The 21,497-nt window shown below is 42.6% G+C and overlaps 1 protein-coding gene and 1 pseudogene across 2 annotated transcripts; both read left to right on the top strand.

Moving 5' to 3' along the window:
• Positions 1 to 952: 952 nt before the first annotated feature.
• Positions 953 to 7,097, top strand: LOC311496365 (sialic acid-binding Ig-like lectin 14; annotated as a pseudogene). Its single transcript has 7 exons — positions 953 to 1,001; positions 1,188 to 1,542; positions 3,662 to 3,955; positions 5,851 to 6,105; positions 6,186 to 6,446; positions 6,526 to 6,610; positions 6,906 to 7,097. The product of its transcript is annotated as a sialic acid-binding Ig-like lectin 14 (transcript).
• Positions 7,090 to 20,004, top strand: LOC311497575 (sialic acid-binding Ig-like lectin 14; the record flags this gene model as incomplete). Its single annotated transcript, XM_084557886.1, has 8 exons — positions 7,090 to 7,173; positions 12,572 to 14,565; positions 14,753 to 15,118; positions 15,460 to 15,753; positions 17,951 to 18,205; positions 18,294 to 18,554; positions 18,634 to 18,718; positions 19,983 to 20,004. Exons 2-8 carry the CDS (start codon positions 14,517 to 14,519, stop codon positions 20,002 to 20,004), a joined length of 1,332 nt encoding a protein of 443 aa, XP_084414012.1. The 5' UTR covers positions 7,090 to 7,173; positions 12,572 to 14,516.
• Positions 20,005 to 21,497: the final 1,493 nt, after the last annotated feature.

Below are 21,497 nucleotides of genomic sequence, written 5' to 3'. Positions count from 1 at the left end.
TATCTTAGCATATTGTTGTTTTAAACCCCATTGAGATGTAAATACATTTTACGAATGTGTAATCAACCTTGTTGGACAAAGGTATGATCCTGTTAAACAGAGATCAAGACATTAGATTTCAGTTTGATGTCATGGTATGTAGACACTCAGAACTCAAGAGCATAAGCAGACACTATACAAGAACCCTGACCATGTGACCTTTTTAAATGAGCAAAGGAATATATGTTCACTGTATTGTATCTTAGCACATTGTTGTCAATGTGTTTTAAACCCCATTGAGATGTAAATACATTTTACGAATGTGTAATCAACCTTGTTGGACAAACAGATGGATTGTAGTGCTACTGTGTGTTACTGTTTCAGTTTTTCTGTCTCTCTTCAGTTAACTGACATTGTCACAAGTGCATCTGATAAGGAGTCAACAAATGACAACAACAGCTTTAAAAAGTGATAATTGCCTCACACTGATTAAACACTTAAGTCAAGAAGAACTTAATGGCCCATTAAAATTAAACTCAGTGGAGCATGAGGCATTTTAAACTGATTTGCTGGGATGGTGATGATATGCTCAATGACCCTTGTGTTTATCATGTGCTTAATATGCAAAAATAAAATTGGAGAAGTCACAATTACTGGAAAAACTTAAATTCCTGCATGTGTTTCTAAAGAATGGAGAGTGAGTATAGCACACACTGTGAATACAAAAATGTTGGACATGGTAAAGAATAACAAAATACATTCTGATAAATGAGTAATGATTCATAGGATACACGTCCCCCCATACAGGGTTGATGAGATGAAAGTTTTGTGCAGTGAGTTAGATTAAAAGTGGAACGGAAACTTCACAAGTCTTCTCTCAACCCAGCGAAATGGCAGCAACATACGCCTATTTGTCATTTTATTTTCAGATCTGAACCTGATCTGAACCTCAGATCTGAACCTGACAGTGGAGATGGAAGCTCTAACATGGTCTCTGTTTTCTGTGTGCCTTTGCATTCAAGGTATGGTACCTCCTGTATGGTGAATATTCAGCTGTAATCAAACAAAGAGTAGAATTAAACAGACAGTTATTTGTCTTTTTCATGCGTCTCCTTTGTTTACAATTTTATATTCAGGTGAATTTGTACTTTACTACATTCATTCATTGACTCCATGCTTATTCTATTTCACTGTTCAATGTGTTACAGTTATTCAAACCGATGGCTCATCTTGGACCGTCCTCAGTTAAAGGTCTCCTTGGGTCATGTGTGATCATCCCCTGCTCATTTGATTACCCACAGCCAGAAAATAAACAAATCTCTGGTTACACTGGGATTTGGTTCAACAACGAGAACCGTCCTATCTATCACCCAGTCGAGAAAGATATCTTGGAGAATTATCGGGATCGGACAACGCTGCTGGGAGATGTCAGTCACAAGAACTGTTCTCTGAAGATTGATGACATTCGGTCCAGTGACCAAGGGCCTTTTCATTTCAGAATTGAAATGAAAGACTACAACGAATTTTCGTACCAACAAAACAAAGTTTCCATCTCAGTAATTGGTAAGTGAAATGAACAGCCTCCAGTAAAAACTACACAGCAACAGTAATTCCTATATTTCTGTCTTGAATTCCAGTATTGTTATCATGACATTTATTTGTTTAATTGTAGTTTATCAGTCTTAACTCCTCTCACTAGTTACGTTTCTTAGGGTGTATTCACACCTGCCTTGTTTAGTTCGATTAAAACGAACTCAAGTTCGTTTCCTTGCTTGGTTCGGACCTTTTTGACTGGTGTGAATACAATCACTCGAACTCTGGTGCGGACCAAACAAGCGGACCGAGACCCAGCTGAGGAGGTGGTCTCGGAGCGGTTCCTACCGAACCCTGGCGCGGTTCCTTTATGGTGTGAAAGCAGCCCGACCTCGATCCGACCCAAGTTGCAAAAATCTACCTTTTTGGATTTGACGAGCTCCCGTAGTTTTCGCGCATCTATCAAGAAGCGTCTGTGTGTCTGTCTGTCTGTGGCACGCATATGTCGCGAACCGTTGGCCCGATTGATTTGAAACTGGGCAGGTGTCTCGCTACGGGCACGAAGATGTGCACTGCTAAGTTTGACGTTGTTTGGATAAGAAATGTAAAATATATCGGTAAAATAGATTTTCTCCGCTCTAATATTTCCAGTTGCCTGATGACAGTTCTAAATTATTGCGCTGGCTCAAACGCTAGATGGTAACCATGGCAACGGAGACTCAACGTTATTTTACAGTTTACAGACAAAAAATGAGTGATTTGATCATCTATCTATAAATCAAGAATTTCTTTTAACTTATTTGGTGAGTTTGTGTCTGTCTGTCTGTCTGTGGCACGCTGATTTGAAACTGGGCAGGTGTCTTTGTGGGGAGGAGACATGGGTCACGACAATGGTCACAACTGAAAAATCTTCTTCAGCTCCCACTATAGGAATACATACTTCCGACGGGCACTGCACTAGTTATGGGAAATGTAGGATAGCCCAGTGACACACACAACAGAGAGAGACACGTGAAGCAAACAAACGCAGGTAGGTTAGGTAGAGATGAGCCGTGGCTTAACCGAGCTCTGAGGAGACACGCTGCCTCCTAGATATCTGGGCAGATGTCCAGATATCTCAAATGCTGGAGAAAACACATAAAAATGCAGAAGTATATAAGATTTTTAGTAAACAAATGAGAGAGAGGGGATTCCAGCGCTCAGTTTATAAACCATATTGCTAGCATAATAACAAGTAGACCTACAGTACGCAAAGTCTCCATTGTAGCCTATTTACGTGGGACATTTGGCTTCCTTCTTTACCCCGCCTATACGTTTACCAGCCAATGGCTGAACGACCTTAGCACATGTGTTTTTGTTTATAAATTCTGGTCCGGTTGCAATTAATCACAGTGTGAAAGCGCACTAAAAAAAAAAAAAAAAAAAAAATTGGTCCGGACCAAAGCAAGTGAATTAACGGACCTTCCTGGTGTGAATACGCCCTTACTTTCTTACTTAAGAAAAGGGAACTAATGGGCACTAGTAACACATCTTTTCATCCATGGTATCCTACAGTGTGTGATTCTCTGGATTATTTCACATGTCATTGTTTGGCAAATTCAATTTGTAACAGCACAACCTAAAAAACAAAAACAACAAGTTTTCGAACTGCGCTGGTAACAATGTTATTTTTTTGTTTGTTTCATGACAATCTATTACCTAGTTCCTCATTTGTGCTGTTATAATGCATTGATATCCTCTTTCTTTAAACAAGTTAGGAAAAGAGTTTTTTCCCCTTACACAGGTGTCCAGTACTGAAAAAAGTAAGGGTTTCTATTTGTCCTAGGCATGAAAATCTTTGACTTAATGTGCATAGGGGAAGAGATTCTCTTTGTAGAAACATATAGCAAGTTACAGTGTTGTTTTAAGGTCAAGTTCCTGTTCTTAGTTTTTTATTTTTTATTTTGAGGGAAATAATATAGGAAATATCTTTCCACTATAAAGGGTGTTTGTAGTCCATATGTGTGGACTAGCTGTTTAAAATCAAAACAAGCAATGCTGGAATTCAAAGTTTCATAAAAAACAATCCAGTAGACAAGTGTTCTCTATTAGTTAAGATACAACTTCAGATCTTTGCCAACAGCTATTGTGATCTTTCTTGTTAACACAGGTGAATCAAAACCCATCAACTTTTCTATGGTTGAGGAGATAAGTGAGGGTCAGAGTGTGTCTCCATCCTGCTCTGTGTTTTACTCCTGCCCAACATCTCCTCCTGCTTTCACCTGGAGTCACTCTGGAGAGCAGCGTTTTCACTCACAAGAGCTCAGTGACGGCCAGTGGGAAGCAACGTCGACTCTGACATTTCGCCCGACCCGTGCTGACCACAACAAGTATTTACGATGCAGCGTTCAAATGCACAATGGAAAGCCACTGAAGACACAATCCAAGGTCCTTCAAGTAAACTGTAAGTAATGATGATGAAAATAGATGCTTATCTGTGGAGGTTCTCAGTCATCCAGGTCGTGGTACATCCAAAAAAGGTTAAAAAAAGGCAACTGTAGAGTTTTTTGAGTAGACGTTTCACCACTCATCCGAGTAACTTCTTCAGTGGACTGTCTGGTGCATGTGGAAGAAGACTGAAGCCTCAACACTGAAGTGTATAGAAAACCCACTCACACTGATCAGCACTTATTATTTGATTCCCACCACCCCCTGGAACACAAACTAGGTGTCATCAGAACTCTTCAGCACAGAGCACAGACTGTACCCACATGTGGATATCCCAACTGGGCCTTTGTCAAAGGCTTAAAAAGATATCCCAAAAAGGACAGAGAGGAGGAGAGTAACAAAAGGAAAAACATCGTTATCCCCTACGTGGCTGGAGTATCCGAAAAACTCAGGAGAATTTTCAGAAATCACCGGATTCCAGTTTATTTCAAACCAGGGAATACACTTAGGCAAAGACTGGTCCACCCTAAAGACAAAACACCCAGGCAGAAACAGAGAAATGTAGTGTACGTTGTTCAGTGCATTGAGGAATGTACAGTCTTATACATTGGGGAAACCAAACAACCCATCCAGAAACGCATGTACCAGCAGAGGAGAGCCAGCTCATCAGGAAATGATTCAACGGTCCACCTACACCTGAGGGACAAAGGACACTTTGAAGATAACAACATCCAAATCTTAGCCAGAGAAGACCAATGGTTTGAAAGAGGAGTAAAGGAAGCCATCTATGTCAGACTGGAAAAGCCTTCTCTGAACAGAGGAGGTGGACTGAGATTTAATCTGCCATCTATTTACAATACAGTTTTAACTTGTGTCCCCAATAAGTTTCAACCTCATTCACACCTTGACACTGGAGCCTTGGACGGTCTTTAGATCAGCATTCATAGGGAAAGAGGACAACAGTCCCCCGCTCAACGACAGGTAAGTACCAAACCATTAATGGAAATTAGCTGCACCGGTTTCTGGTTGTTTACACAGCAAGCAAGTTTCAGTAAGAGTCCTATTTAAACCTCAAACTTCCCACCAGTCAAAAAACTCTACAAGTCCAGTTTCCTTTTTTTTTTTTTTTAACCCGTTTTGGATATACCATGACCTGGGTGACTGAGAACCTTCACAGACATATGAACACACAAACCTATATACAAAAGCAACATCTCTTGAGTGTAGGTTCTGTCACTGTCACACGACTGACAGTCATCACGTGTACATCTACACTGGAAAAAACTCAGTTGCGCTGTCTTCTTGTGTTTATCTCCTGTGTATACCTAAAAATCTTAATGGCAATAGAAATTTTGTCTTTATGCATGCTAGTCATACATCGATCAGCCACAACATTATGACCTACATGTGTGATCGGTGTGTGTCTCGAGGGATGGTCTAATAGATCTAATAACTTTAGACAATAAAAGTTACCAGTTAACTGTTGATGTGCAGCCTCCTCCTCTCTGTTACCGCATGATGTTTGGTGAAGTTGTTAATTGACTACTGTTGAGAGGATTTGGATCGTTCCTTTGCTAGCATTATATAGCAGTTGTACTTCTGTTGTATTTCAGGACTGACTTATATTCTGCACATCACGGTAGACTGGGTTTCATCTTTAGTGAAGCATTTCCACACACTTGATTAACTGCTACTAGCTTCAGTGAACCACTGGGCTCCTCTGTCTTCTCTGAGGTGTCCCTGTTGTGATTATCACGTGATTGGTGACTAGTTGACTTCCTGCTAAAAATGTTATGGCACAGCAGTAAAGTCGACTAGTTGGTACAACCCCTAGTTTAAACTTTACTATGTGAAACACCGTGTCTGTGAAGAGCACCACAGTAATATATACATCTATATGTTTCTATGCAGATGCCCCAGCAAATGTGAAGGTTGAGTACAAATCAGATGTGGAGGAGGGACAAACTGTCAACCTGAAATGCTCCAGTGATGCTAACCCTCCTGTCAGAAGCTACGAGTGGCACAATGAAACTGGTGCTCAAGTGCACAAGGGATCGATCTACATCCTTCCAAGTGTCTCTAGACACAGAAAAGGGCCGCTGTACTGCACTGCAGTTAATGAAGTAGGACGAGTCAATTCAAGCTCTGTGCAGCTCAATGTGCTATGTAAGTAAACAACTACAGAACGGTGGTGATGAAGAAGACTTTTTTATTTAAACACATATGTACATTTCTTGCTCCTGCAGATGCCCCTGAGATTAAGAATGCTTCGTCATGCTCCTCAGAGTGGGACATGGTCAAGTGTGTGTGCAGGGCTGAGTCTAATCCTCCCAGTATGATCCATTTTGTGCTTCTCAACAAAGTTCACCTGAGCACCAAAGTAGAGAAGCATGGCTCTCTTACTATCGGGACTCTACAAGTCAACATCGGGTCCTCCATGTATGTGCACTGTCTGGCAAACAACACACAGGGCAGTGCCAACATCACGCTCTCCCTGCCTGTTAAAAGTAAGAAATACTTTGAATGCAGCATATGTAGATTGTCACCACTGTGTTTGGACACACTGTATGATTTCTGTTCGGACAGGTAACATGCTGTATATTTACATTGCTGCTGGAGCAGCCGGGGGTTTGGTGATCCTTGTAGCAGCAGTGATAGTTGTTAAAAAATGGTAAGTTGTTATAGAAATATGGATTCATTCAGAATTTTGTTCAAATGTATGTCGACCAAATCAGTTTGTTTAATATAAAAGCACAACACTAAACAAAAGGCCAGCAATAAATATATACTTTTAAATCAGGCATTTGTTAATACGATGCAATAATATGGCTTATAACAGTCAAACCAAGCAGAGGCAGAAGGTCAGCTTGAAAATGATTCTGCATCAGTTCAGTCTTGTAGTTTGCATTACAAGGATTCAGTGTTTGTATAAAGTGTGCTTAAATTAAAAACAAATATTCTGTCAGTAGGAGGAGATCTGGAGACACACCAGAGCCTGACATGAGCACCACAAAGGCAGATAAGGAGTTGGAGCTCTCAGCGTCTCAGTATGCTGCGACACAAAGGTTTTACGTTAATTCACATAAAACACAAACCTCACAGTGTTTTTATATGTACATTTAATCACTGTATACATTTTCTTTCTGCACCAGTCAGGATAAGAGGAAAGAGAACTATGATCACATGGGATGCCAAAGCATTGATTCCAATGATCATATTTATGGCAACATGGAGGTATGTAAACTTTTCTCCATTCGTTCATGACACATGTGCATGCAAGAGGAGAGAGAGTGGGCCCCTTGGCATTTTATGTAAAACCAGCAGCCTCAAACTTGGGTTTAAAGATGGACAGTGATTTTAAATTGGATCTGCAAATTGGTGTAGTGGTTAAGTCCAGCTTTTTTCACCTAAGGCTGCTGGCAAAGGTGAAAGCCTTTCTTACACATCAGCACTTGAGACAGTAATCCATGTCTCCATTACATCTCTGCTGGATTACTGTAACACTCTTTATTTTGGGGTCAGCCAGTCCTCCCTCGCACGTCTCCAGTTGGTTCACAATGCGGCTGCTCGTCTCTTAACTGAAGCACATAAGAGGGAGCACATAACTCCCATTCTGGCCTCCCTCTACTGGCTGCCTGTGCATTTTAGAGTCCATTTTAAGATTCTTTCATTTGCCTTTCAAATCTTTATAATGTCTCGTCCCGCCTTACCTCACTGAGCTTCTCCATCCTTACACTTCTGCTTGGTGTCTCAGGTCAGCTCATCAGCTGCTCCTGGAGGTACCGAGGTGCCATGAGACCCTACTCTTGTTTAGTGCCGTTGGTGTTTTTAGTGTTTTTTATTGTTTTTAATTGTTTGTCTTATTTCTTACGTTCTTATTCTTACCTATGTACAGCACTTTGTTTCGGATGTGGTTGTTTTTAAAGTGCTCTTCAAGACGGCGCCAGACATGCCGGCAGCAAATTTCAGTAGCTTTGAGAGGTTTTCCGTGTTTTTGTGTGTTTTTGTGGTGTGTCGAGTCCTTTTCGTCTGCAACTTCACGGTAAAGGAGCAGCTCTGTAGCATTGACATTGAGGACATAGGACACTGGACTTGCTGTATGCGAACATCAGGGATGCATACAGCTCCTCCCCCTCCCCCCACTGGCCCATTCTGACCACAGCCTGGTTCATCTGCACCCTGCCTATGGTAAAGGAGATGGACTGAGGAGGTCAGCATGGCACTGAGGGACTGTTGACACCATGGACTGGGATGTGGTCTGCAGGCCACATGGGGAGGACATCAACAGTCTGACAACTTGCATCACAGACAACATTAATTTCTGTGTGGAGAACACTGTTCCTATGATGAAGGTACAGTGCTTCTCCAACAACAAACCCTGGGTGACCCCAGAATCAAAAACCCTGCTGAAGGAAAGAAGAGGGTTTTTAAAACTGGGAACAAAGAGGAACTGAAGAGGGTGCAGAAGGAACTGGAGAGAGAGATAAGGAGGGGCAAGAAGAGCTACAGAAATAAGATGGCGGAACGCCTCCAGGGAAACAACACCAGAGAGGTCTGGAAAGGCCTAAAAATCATTTCCGGACACAGCAAGGACAGTGGAAGGGGCCCAGAAGCAGGAGACCGTGAATGGGCCAATGAACTGAACCTGTTCTTCAATAGGTTTGACTGTTGTGATGGCCCTCGGCCATTTTGTGTTTTGCTGGTTTCTCTGTGCTCCTCCCTTCCCAGGTTCCCTGTGTCTGCTTCCTCCCACCTTGTTAAGGAGACCCACCCCACCTGTGGCCATCTATAAAGGCATGGCCCTTCTAAGATGGTGTCTCTCCTTCCAGGATGGCTGGTGCCTTCAGGCACACCAGCGTAGTTTTGTTTGGTTTGGTTGTGTTTAAATAAACTTATGGTTAATTTAAGTGGTCGCTGTGTGGCTTTCCCTATTTTGTTGTAACGAGTTGGGCATAACAAGTGGGGTCTTGTCCGATTTTCAACTTGGGAGTGTCAATGTTTGGCACTTGCGTGGCTGTGAAATTGGAAGGCTCACATTGGCCTGGTTTTGAGTGTAGTGTTAAGTAGGGGGGTAAATGGTGTGGTGCTCTCTATGTTGTTGACCTGCGTTCAGAAGAGTGGTTGCTTTAAGTTGCGCTGTGTGTAGCTGTGGGGAGGCTGTAGCTGGAGCAGTTGTGTCCCTCATGTAGGTTGTAGTGGCAGTTCTCTCATAAGGAGGGGTTGCTCTGTTTTTTTTTTTGTTTTTTTTTTGCAGGGCTGTTTGTTGTTTTTGCGTGTTGTCCGTGTGGTTAGCAGCAGTTGTCTCGGGAGCACCCTGGAGTATTGGCTGGGACAAGTTGTCTTCCCCAATACAGATGGGTTTAATCAGAATCAGAATCAGAAAGTACTTTATTGCCAAGCATGATCGTACATACAAGGAATTTGCTTTGGTGTTATGCCTAAAATAAAATAAAATATAGAAACTATATTATAGAATAAATATAGAGACTTGCTCTCAGATATATAAAATATAAAAATACAACAAAATACAAAAATATATACACAGTATATATATGTATATTCCACCAGAACATTTATTGTGGGATGGTAGTGGGTTTGATGTGTTCATGGTGGGGGCTTGGCATTGTTCAGCAGACGCACTGCGGATGGGAAAAAACTGTTCGCCATGCGAGTGGTCCTACACTCGATGGATCGCAGCCGTCTGCCAGAGGGGAGTCTGTTGAATAGTCCGTGTCCAGGGTGAGAGGGATCAGCCACAATCTTAGCTGCACGCTTCAGAGTCCTGGAAGCGTACAGCTCGTCGAGAGACTTCAGACTGCAGCCAGTCACCTTCTCTGCAGAGCGAATGACACGCTGCAGTCTGCTCTTGTCCTTAGCAGAGGCTGCAGCAGTGATGGAGTTGGTGAGGATGGACTCAATGATGGCAGTGTAGAAGTGAACCATCATTGTCTTTGGCAGGTTGAATTTCTTCAGCTGCCGCAGGAAGTACATCCTCTGCTGTGCTTTTTTAATTAGGGCGCTGATGTTCAGCTCCCATTTGAGGTCCTGGGAGATTATGGTGCCCAGGAAACGGAGGGACTCCACAGTGTTGACTGTAGAGTCAGACAGGATGATGGGGAGGAGTGGGGCTGTGTTCTTCCTGTAGTCCACAATCATCTCCACTGTCTTGGAGGCGTTTAGCTCCAAGTTGTGGCGGCTGCACCAAGTCACCAAGCGGTCAATCTCCAATCTGTAAGCACTCTCATCTCCACCTGAGATGAGCCCGATGAGGGTGGTGTCATCCGCAAACTTCAGGAGCTTGACAGACTCGTGACTGGAGGTGCAGCTGTTTGTGTACAGGGAGAAGAGCAGAGGAGAAAGGACACAGCCTTGAGGGGAACCTGTGCTGATGGTACGGGAGTCTGAGATGTGTTTTCCCAGCCTCACATGCTGCCTCCTGTCAGACAGGAAGTCTGTGATCCACCTGCAGATGGAGTCAGGCACGGTCAGCTGAGAGAGTTTGTCCTGTAGTAGAGATGGAACGACCGTGTTGAAAGAGGTGCCAAAAAAGGCTGAGCTACGGCACATTGTAGAGAGGCTGTCTGTGTCTGCCGATCTTTTGGAGGTGGCACAGGATCCAGTAGCTCTTGTTGGCCCAGTTGTTGGGGATGGGACTTGGTCATTTGAGCAGTGCCTGCAGTTGGAAAGGGAAAAGGCAAAGCTTGAGAGAGAGATTTCAGTTTGAGTTAGAGCAGGAGAAGCTGAGAGCTGCTGCTGAGGTAGAGAAGGAAAGGGTAGGAGTGGGACTACAGGGCTGCATCATGGCTTCGATGTTGCTGAAGGGTTACGTTTGTTGCCAAAATTCGATGAAAAAGACCCAGACACATTTTTTGTATTGTTCCAACGAGTGGCAGGAATTAGGGGCTGGTCAGATGCCCACCAGACTTTAATTCTGCAGTGTATTTTCACAGGTAAGGCTCAGAGAGCTTTCTCTGCCGGCACCCATAAACCGCCCCCCAGAACATCTCTGTCACCAACAACACACCACTCCCTCCCCCCACTACTCTCTGCTGGAGTGATCCATTCACCCCAGCCCCCACCTAACCCAACCGGGATCTCTTCACACCACCCCTCCAGCTTCTCCATAACCACAGACCAGGTGGGGAGGGAGCCAAGGAGGATTAAAACAAGGAAGGCTATTGGCCCTGATGGCATCAGCTCCAGACTTCTCGAGGACTTTGCAGATCAATTCTGCACATTTTTCTGCACATCTTGAGCATCAGTCTGGAGAAAGTTCCGCTCCTGTAGAAAACATCTTGTGTGGTTCTGGTTCCCAAGACTGCGCATCCCACTGAGCTGAATCACTTCAGTAGTCTTAACCTCTCACCTGATGAAGACCATGGAGAGGATCATCCTGGGCCACTGCCGTCATCTGGTGCACAACAACATGGACCCGCTGCAGTTTGCCTATCGACCAAGCATAGGTGTGGAAGATGCTGTCACCTACCTGCTGCACAGATGTCATTCTCACCTAGAGGACACCGGTAGCACTGTGAGGGTCATGTTCTTCAACTTCTCCAGTGCGTTCCACACCATCCAACCGTCACTGCTCAAGGGGAAGCTGGAAGGAGCTGGAGTTCACAGTAGCCTGGCTGCATGGACCACAGACTACCTCTCCAACAGGCCGCAGTATGTGAGGCTTCACAACTGTGTGTCTGATGTGGTAGTCTGCAGCACAGGGGGGCCGCAGGGTACTGTACTCTCTCCCTTCCTCTTCACCCTATACACATCGGACTTTAAACACAACACTGACAGCTGCCACCTCCAGAAGTTTTCTGATGATACAGCCATTGTCAGGCGTGTATCCCAAAGAAATGATTTGGAGTACATGGAGGTCATCACCAACTTTGTGGACTGGTGTGCACTGAACCACCTGCACATCAACGCCAGCAAGACGAAGGAGGTGGTGACCGACTTCAGTAGGAAACCACTTTGCACTGCATCGGTTAATGTCCAGGGCTTGGACAATGAGGTTGTGGAGAAATACAAATACCTGGGCACACAACACAAACGCCCTGTACAAGAAGGGCCAAAGTCGCCTTCACCCGCTGAGACGAGTGAGGTCCTTTGGGGTGTGCAGGTCACTGCTCAGGACCTTCTATGACTCTGTGGTGGCTTCTGCCATCCTGTATGCAGTGGTCTGCTGGAGCAGTGGAAGCTCAGAGAGGAACAAAAAGAAGGAACGCTACCGCAGGTCCTTCATCCCAACTGCCATCAGGCTGTACAACACCAGCCTGAGTCAACAATAACCCACACGTTTTTTTGTTTTGTTTTTTCCTTACAGTCATTGTTCTTGCACAAACTAAATCTCCTTTTTTTGCGCTGCACAAATCACAAATCACTACCTTACCGTCTCATAGTTTTTAGTTTTAGCAATTATTTATTTGTAAAGTTTTCAATCCACAACAGTGTACATACAGAATGTCTTTATATTTCTATTTCTGTATATATTTTGCAGTGTTGCTATTTTTTGTATGTATTTTTCAAATTTGTTATTGTATTTTGAAATGTTCCTGTCGAATTCGTTATTGTTTTTGTCTTATGTCTATAATTAAAGTTAAACTGAGTTGAGTTCATGTTGTTTCCTTTGCAGAATGATGGAGATGACGCAATCTACGGCAACATGTAACACACAGAGGAGCTGTCAGCAAGATAAAATTCTTCAAAATAAGTTTCAATACATGAGTAAAATGCATTTTAGTTAATAAGCATGTAGCTACCAGAAAATCGTCATGCTTTGTTTTCTTTGTTGATAATTATAGACAGTGATGTCAGGGTGAGATGTGTGATGTGTGAACTCAGCCCCCAATGTTTCTGTGTTAATGCGCCTATACTACAAAAGAAACTCTTGCCTGAACTGATGTATAAGTGATGTGAGTTCTTCTCTTTGTACATTAAATTTTGACTTATTCTCAGACTGTGGTGATTTCTTCTTCATTGCTTTATTGTTAATGCTTGCATTCTTCACAGGGAGGAATCTCTATAACATCCCTCACTCAATGACTGCTCTCTGACCTTTATCTATATCTAGTCAACACATTTATGTTGGCCAGATGGTAGAGCTTTAAGACTGATCAACAGCTGAAAAAGTCACTGAAGTCAGTGAAGCAGTGACTGGAAACTAACTCAACTTGTTTCCAGTGGCCAAGCTGGAGATACATTCTGTGGTTCTTATCAATAGATCAAATTTTGTCTGCAGCACGGGAGGCTCTCACCATTAGACTGTGGATGTGAAACTGTGATCAGGACATGAGATCACAGTTTAAATTAAAAATGTGTAAAAAAAGGACCCTTTGATGTGAAATGCATGCAAAACTAAGAATGTTTTTTTAGTTGCGCTGGGTGTGATCCTGCCAAACAGAAATCAAGACGTTAGATTTCAGTTTGATGTTACAGTATGTAGACGCTCAGAAATCAAGAGCATGAGTTGACACCATAAAAGACCCCTGACCATGTGACTTCTTAACTGAGGAAAAGGAAATCCTGTCTTGAATGCACTGCATCCGTGATACATGCAATGCAAGGTACAGTGAACATATTATTTTCCTTTGAAAAAGTGTATTTGCTCCTTTTTAACTGGTATTCTCAGTGTTTGTTTAGATAAAGACATTATTTAGCAAGCGTGTACTGTAGGTGTGATCTTTTAATGACATGTTATTGCTTTCAGTGAGTAGTAGCTGTTAAAAAATAATGTATATACAGTGAACATATACTGTATATGCTCACTGTATATACAATGCATGTGTGGTTTATTGTATCTTAGTACATTGTTTTCAAGGTGTTTTAATCCCCATTCAGATGAAAATACATTATACAAATGTCTAATTAACCTTGCTGGACAAATAGATGGATTGCAGTGCAACTGTGTGTTACTGTTTCAGTTTTTCTGTCTCTCTTCAGTTAGTTAGTTAGTCGCATTGTCAAGAAAAAAAAACACTACAAGTCCAGCTGCCTTTTCTGAGCCGTTTTTGGACATCTGATAGTGAGTTAGAAAATTATAACAACAGCTTTAAAAAGTGATAATAATTGCCTCACTCATGTGTAAACGAGTACATAATTATGGCATTTCACAGGAATTTCGTTGCTGATTGAAACACTTATGGCCCATTACAATTAAACTCAATGGGGTATGAGGCATTTTAAACTGATTTGCTGGGATGGTTAATGACCCTTCTGTTTATCGTGTTGTTATGCAAAAATAAAATTGGAGAAGTCACAATTACTGGAAAAAATGAAATTCCTGCATGTGTTTCTAAGGAATGGATAGTGAGTATAGCACACACTGTGAATAAAAAACTTTCAGACATGGTAAAGAATAACAAAATATATTCTGATGAATGATTATTAATAGGATACACCTCCCCCACTACAGGGTTGAAGAGATAAAAGTTTAATGTTGTGTAATCACAGGGGTCGCTGGTTAGATTAAAAGTGGAATAGAAACTCAATAAGTCATCTCTCACCACAGTGAAATGACAGCAACATACGCCTATTTGTCATTTTATTTTCAGGTCTGACCCTGACACAAGACAGTGGAGATGGAAGCTCTAACACGGTCTCTGTTTTCTGTGTGCCTATGCATTCAAGGTATGGTACCTCCTGTATGGTGAATATTCAGCTGTAATCAAATGAACAGTAGAATTAAACAGTCAGTTAGTTGTCTTTTTCATGCGTCTCTTTTGTTTTTTTATTTAATGTTCAGGTGAATTTGTACTTTACTACATTCATTCATTGACTCCATGCTTTTTCTATTTCACTGTTCAATGCGTTACAGTTACTCAAACCGATGGCTCATCTTGGACAGCTAAGGTGCCGTCCTCAGTTAAAGGTCTCCTTGGGTCATGTGTGATCATCCCCTGCTCATTTGATTACCCACAGCCAGAAAATAAACAAGTCTCTGGTTACACTGGGATTTGGTTCAACAACGAGAACCGTCCTATCTATCACCCAGTCGAGAAAGATATCTTGGAGAATTATCGGGATCGGACAACGCTGCTGGGAGATGTCAGTCACAAGAACTGTTCTCTGAAGATTGATGACATTCGGTCCAGTGACCAAGGGCCTTTTCATTTCAGAATTGAAATGAAAGACTACAACGAATTTTCGTACCAACAAAACAAAGTTTCCATCTCAGTAATTGGTAAGTGAAATGAACAGCCTCCAGTAAAAACTACACAGCAACAGTAATTCCTATATTTCTGTCTTGAATTCCAGTATTGTTACCATGACATTTATTTTTTTTAAATTGTATAGTTTATCAGTCTTAACTCCTCTAACTAGTTATGCTTCTTACTTTCATAATTAAGAAAAAGGAATTAATGGGCACTAGTAACCAGTGTTGAGCACGTTACTTTTAAAAAGTAATTAGTTAGAGTTACTTCTCCCAAAAAGTTAGTAACTGAATTACTCTACTATAAAAGTAACTAGTTACCAGGGAAAGTAACTACTGCGGTACTATTGTGATCTTTCTTGTTAACACAGATGACTCACAACCCATCACCTTGTCTATGGTTGAGGAAATAAGTGAGGGTCAGAGTGTGTCTCCGTCCTGCTCTGTGTTTTACTCCTGCCCAACCTCTCCTCCTGTTTTCAACTGGAGTCACTCTGGAGAGCAGCATTTTCACTCACAAGAGCTCAGTGACGGCCAGTGGAAAGCAACATCTACTCTGACATTTCGCCCGACCCGTGCTGACCACAACAAGTCTTTACGATGCAGCGTTCAAATGCACAGTGGAAAGCCGCTGCAGACACAGTCCAAGGTCCTTCAAGTAAAATGTAAGTAGTGATGATGAAACAAATGCTTCTGACACTGTGACCTTCATGGTTTCAAACAGACAATAAAAAGCATATGAAGAAAGCAGAAGAAAGTGGAAATTGTCAAATATTCTGAAAGTAATTAGAACAAATCAGAGCAAGGACGAGCAAACAAAGAGAACAGAGATTAAAATGAGACCAAAGAGAGATAACACTTTATAGTTATGATTTATTTTACCTAAAAATCCTTTAAAAAAAATTATAAATATTTTATTTATCACTTTTTTGGAGAAAGACAGACAAAACATAACAGTAAAGAGGATGACAAACATGAACATCGTCTGCCTCTCCCCAACACACCCTTTACACATGGGGTAAAGAAGTAAATAAAGAGGGACCAGAAAAAAAGGAAGCAAAAAAACAAAACCAAAACAGAACCATGGTGAACTCTATTTCACAGGTTTCTTTGGTCATCCGCTTATACTCATTTTATATTTTAAAGATTATATGACAACAAACATCCGTTTTACCAAGATGTATAGGGGTTATTTTCCAGTTGTTTCTGATGTTAATAGCCAGCGGTTCAATGCATATGGCAAACAGCAGGGGGCTCAGGGGACACCCCTGCCAACAACCACGATGCAGCCTAAAAGAAGGAGATCTCCCAGAGGACCCACGTTGAATGGGCACGGAGCATCTCTACCCACGAGCTCTAAAAATCTTCTTAATGGCTATAGTAATTTTATCTTTAAGCATGCTCATCATACATCGATCAGCCACAACATTATGACCTACACAATATTAAGCAGGCAGTCATAATGTTACGTCTGATTGGTGTGTGTCTCGTGGGATGGTCTGATAGGTCTAATAACTTTAGACAATGAACGTCACCAGCTAATTGTTGATGTGCAGCCTCCTCCTCTCTGTTACTGCAGGATGTTTGGTGAAGTTGTTAAAGGTGCAGTAGGATAACCTTATAAAACTAACTTTCTGTCATATTTGCTGAAACTGACCCTATGTTCAAGTATAATTGCATGAAGCAGGTCATTTAAAAAAAAAAAAATCGGCTCCTCTGGCCCCACCTAGAGCCTGTAGCGCGATTTGCAAGACATCCAACGCTCCATATTCAGATGCACCAATCAAGCCCAGGGGTGTATCTAACAGAGTGTCAATCACTGCTCATGGACACACATTTCATAACCACATCAACAGGTAGCGGTCATATATCTACCACATAGCAAATTGATAAATCTAAACTGTGGAATAAAACGCCACAATGAATGCACGCGCTCTGTCGTGCACAGCTCTCCCTTGTGGGGGGAGGGGCTTGGGAGACCGTTTTGGGCTTTAGCGGAAAGGGGGGAGGGACTGAGAAGTTGTCGATGTTCAAATTTTTTTGCCTACGGGACCTTGAATTGACTACTGTTGAGAGGATTTGGACCATTCCTCTGCTGGCGTTACCGGATTCTTTTTCAGATGAGCCTGCATAGCAGTTGTACTTTTGTTGTATTTCAGTACTGACGTACATATTCTGCACGTCACTGTACAATGGGTTTCATCTTTAGTGAAGTATTTCCACATTCTTGATGAACCAATGCTAGTTTGCTTCAGTGACCCACTGGGCTCCTCGGCCTTCTCTGAGGCGTACCTGTTGTTATTGTCATGTGACTTCCTGTTTAAAATAATAATAATAATAATAATAATAATAATACATTTTATTTATAGGCGCCTTTCAAAACACCCAAGGTCACCGTACAGGTAAAACAGGGTTTAAAATACATAACAGACATCAAAAGCATTTAACAAACTATAAGACACTAAAAGATACGACAAAAAGATAAGATTTGGTTTAAAAAATTTTAAATTTAAAAATCTGGAGAGAGCGTCATGGCACAGCAGTAAAGTCGCCTAGTCAGTACAACCCCCAGCACAGACTTGACTATGCAGGCTTTAATACAAACTGCAGACAGCTAATGCAGTTTTGTTCATACCGTAAATAAGACATGAATGTGATGCTTCTTAGATCTGCAGTGTATTTAATCAAAAGAGTATTTCAGTTCTAATAAATAAAGAAATAGGGGGACTTGCAGCTAATGTCCCTCATTAATCCTTCATTATGGACTAGTTGGTACAACTCCTAGTTTAAACTTTACTATGCGAAACACTGTGTCTGTGAAGAGCACCACAGTAATATATACATCTATATGTTTCTATGCAGATGCCCCAGCAAATGTGAAGGTTGAGTACAAATCAGATGTGGAGGAGGGACAAACTGTCCACCTGAAATGCTCCAGTGATGCTAACCCTCCTGTCAGAAGCTACGAGTGGCACAATGAAACTGGTGCTCAAGTGCACAAGGGATCGATCTACATCCTTCTAAATGTCTCTCGACACAGAAAAGGCCCGCTGTACTGCACTGCAGTTAATGAAGTAGGACGGGTCAATTCAAGCTCTGTGCAGCTCAATGTGCTATGTAAGTAAACAACTACAGAACCGTGGTGATGAAGAAGACTTTTTTTATTTAAACACGTATAATAAATGTACATTTCTTGCTCCTGCAGATGCCCCTGAGATTAAGAATGCTTCATCGTGCTCCTCAGAGTGGGACATGGTCAAGTGTGTGTGCAGGGCTGAGTCCAATCCTCCCAGTATGATCCATTTTGTGCTTCCCAACAAAGTTCACCTGAGCACCAAAGTAGAGAAGCATGGCTCTCTTACTATCGGGACTCTACAAGTCAACATCGGGTCCTCCATGTATGTGCACTGTCTGGCAAACAACACGCAGGGCAGTGCCAACGTCACGCTCTCCCTGCCTGTTAAAAGTAAGAAATACTTTGAATGCAGCATATGTAGATTGTCACCACTGTGTTTGGACACACTCTATGATTTCTGTTCGGACAGGTAACATGCTGTATATTTACATTGCTGCTGGAGCAGCTGGAGGTTTGGTGATCCTTGTAGCAGCAGTGATAGTTGTTAAGAAATGGTGAGTTGCTGTACAAATATGGATTTATTTCAAATTTTGATCAAATGTAAGTCAACCAGTTTGTTTAATATAAAAGCACAACACTAAACAAAAGACCAGCAATAAATATATACTTTCAAATCAGGCATTTGTTAATACAGTCCAACAATATGGCTTATAATAGTCAAACCAGGTTTCAGTGTTTGTATAAAGTGTGCTTAAATTAAAAAACAATATTCTGCCAGTAGGAGGAGACGCCAGGTGTTTTATTCCAGTGATCATATTTATGACAACATTCGGGTATGTAAACTTTTCTTCATTCGTTCATGACACATGTGCATGCAAGAGGAGAGAGTGGGCCTCTTGGCATTTAATGTAAAGCAGTTTCAAAGTTGGGTTTAAAGATGGACAGTGATTTTAAATTGGATCTGCAAATTGCTGCAGTAATCCATGCCTTCATCACATCTCTGCTGGATTACTGTAACTCACTTTATTTTGGGGTCAGCCAGTCCTCCCTTGCACGTCTCCATTTGGTTCACAATGCGGCTGCTTGTCTCTTAACTGGAGCACATAAGAGGGAGCACATAACTCCCATTCTGGCCTCCCTCCACTGGCTGCCTGTGCATTTTAGAGTCCATTTTAAGATTCTTTTATTTGCCTTTCAAATCTTTAAGTGGTCTCGCCTCTCCTCACTTCTCTGAGCTTCTCCATCCTTACACTTCTGCTCGGTGTCTCAGGTCAGCTGATCAGCTGCTCCCGGAGGTACCGAGGTCTAAGCGGAAGCTCAGAGGGGAAAGTGCTTTTTCTGTTGCTGCTCCCAAATTATGAAACGATCTACCACTGCACATCAAACAAGCCCTCTCACTGTCCATTTTTAAAACTTATATTAAAACCCATTTTTATTCCTTGGCTTTAAATCCAGCATGAGACCCTGCTCTTGTTTAGTGCTTTTAGTGTTTTTAATTGTTTGTCTTGTTCTTGTTCTTATTCTTACCTACAGTATGTACAGCACTTTGTTTCCACTGTGGGTGTTTTTAAAGTGCTCTATAAATAAAGTTGAGCTGAGTTGACTTCATGTTGTTTCCTGTGCAGAAAAAAGGAGATGACGCAACCTACAGCAACATGTAAAACACAGAGGAGCTGTCCATGTGCGCGCTGTTGAAGTGAGAATCAAGGAAGTTGTAAAACATTTCTGTATGCTCAATTGTCAGTTCCACAATATGTTAATAAAATCATACAGACGTGTGAATTAAACTGTTTTATCTGTGTTTTCTCATTTTTTCAGGCACCAAGAAGAAGGAGCTTGAAGTCACAAATGTCTGAATCCTATATGTGTTTTAAAGTAGGATTCAAATTAAAGGATGTGTCATGTTTCTGTGTTATGATTTCCTGTGTTCATGTTTGAGTTTCGTTCATGTTTCATGATTGTTTTCACCTGTGTCTCCTCTGCCCTTGTGTGTGTATATATAGTCCTGCTTTTCCCTTTGTCCTCTGTCACGTCATACTGTTATTTTTCTCTCCATGTCTTGCCAGGTCTTAGTCAAGAGTTATTGTTTCCACGCCAAGTCATGTCAAGTTTTGGTCTTGTCATGTTCAGGTGTTCTTCTTGTTTTGATTTTTTTTTTGATTATCCTGCCGTTTAGCAGCGTTTTGTGTTTAACTTTGTTTGATTAAATTCATTTTTACCAACTCCTGCCTCACTGCCACATTGTCCTGCATTTGGGTCCAACCTCCATTGCCCACTACCCTTCTTGACAGAATGACGTGACCATGCTTGGGCCCAGCAGACACTACTTTGATGAGGCAGAAGAAAAGAGGCAAGTAATTTCTTATTATCGGGAGCAAATCATGGACTGTAGACTGTGACTTAGGCCCAAGTTTCGGCCTCTTTTTTCAGGCACACTCTTGGCCATGAGGGCCCCGACAGGGAGGATGGGCCCTCGTGGACGGCATGGAGGCAGGCCAGCAGCCTCTGGTGCCCCAGTCTGCCGGCCACACGGCCAGCCAACATCCAGCGACCTGCTCCATGTGCTCCTATCCCAGCTCCCAGGAAGGCCTCCTCCGCTTCTGCTCCTCGTGCTCCTGTACCGGCCCCTAGGGTCGGCTCATGTCTTCCCCCTACCCTTGTACATGCCCCGAGGGTCGGTTCATGTCCTGCCCCTACACCAGTACCCTATGCGAGGGTCGGCTCATTTTCCTGCTCCCGTTCCGGCCCCAAGGGTCGGTTCATTTTAGGAACAGGAGCAGATTAACTAAAATGCGAGGTGGCTCGGACTCCGGCTCCTGTCCCCAAGGTGGCACGGACTCATGCTCATGTTCCTGTCCCGGTTCCTGCTCCTGTTCCCATTCCAGCTCCTGCTCCCGAGGTGGGTCCGGCTTCTGCTCCTGTTCCTGTGCCCTTCCTGTCCCCGCTCCAGCTCCTTAGTGGCCTGTCCTGTCTCCCCGGCCTCTCGGCCGCCCCCCAGAACTCTCGGCCCTGTCTGCCCGGCCTCCCAGCCTCCTGACCGCCCCCCAGAACTCTCGGCCCTGTCTGCCCGGCCTCCCAGTCGCCCTGGAAGTTCTGGAAGGTCTTGTCATGTTCAGGTGTTCTTCTTGTTTTGATTTTCGTTTTTGGACTATCCTGCCATTTGGCAGCGCTTGTTTTCTTTTGTTTGATTAAATTAATTTTTTACCAACTCCTGTCTCACCTTTGCATTGTCCTGCATTTGGGTCCAACCTCCATTAAGCCACATGGTGGATTCTTTTAACAAATTTGTTTGACAAGCTTGCTTTTTAAATCACTTTGCTTACATTCACTTAT

Source organism: Chelon labrosus (assembly GCF_963514085.1).
Source record: "Chelon labrosus genome assembly, chromosome: 12".
In the NCBI taxonomy this organism is placed as follows: Eukaryota; Metazoa; Chordata; class Actinopteri; order Mugiliformes; family Mugilidae; genus Chelon; species Chelon labrosus.
This window is presented reverse-complemented; position numbering and strand designations above follow the sequence as displayed.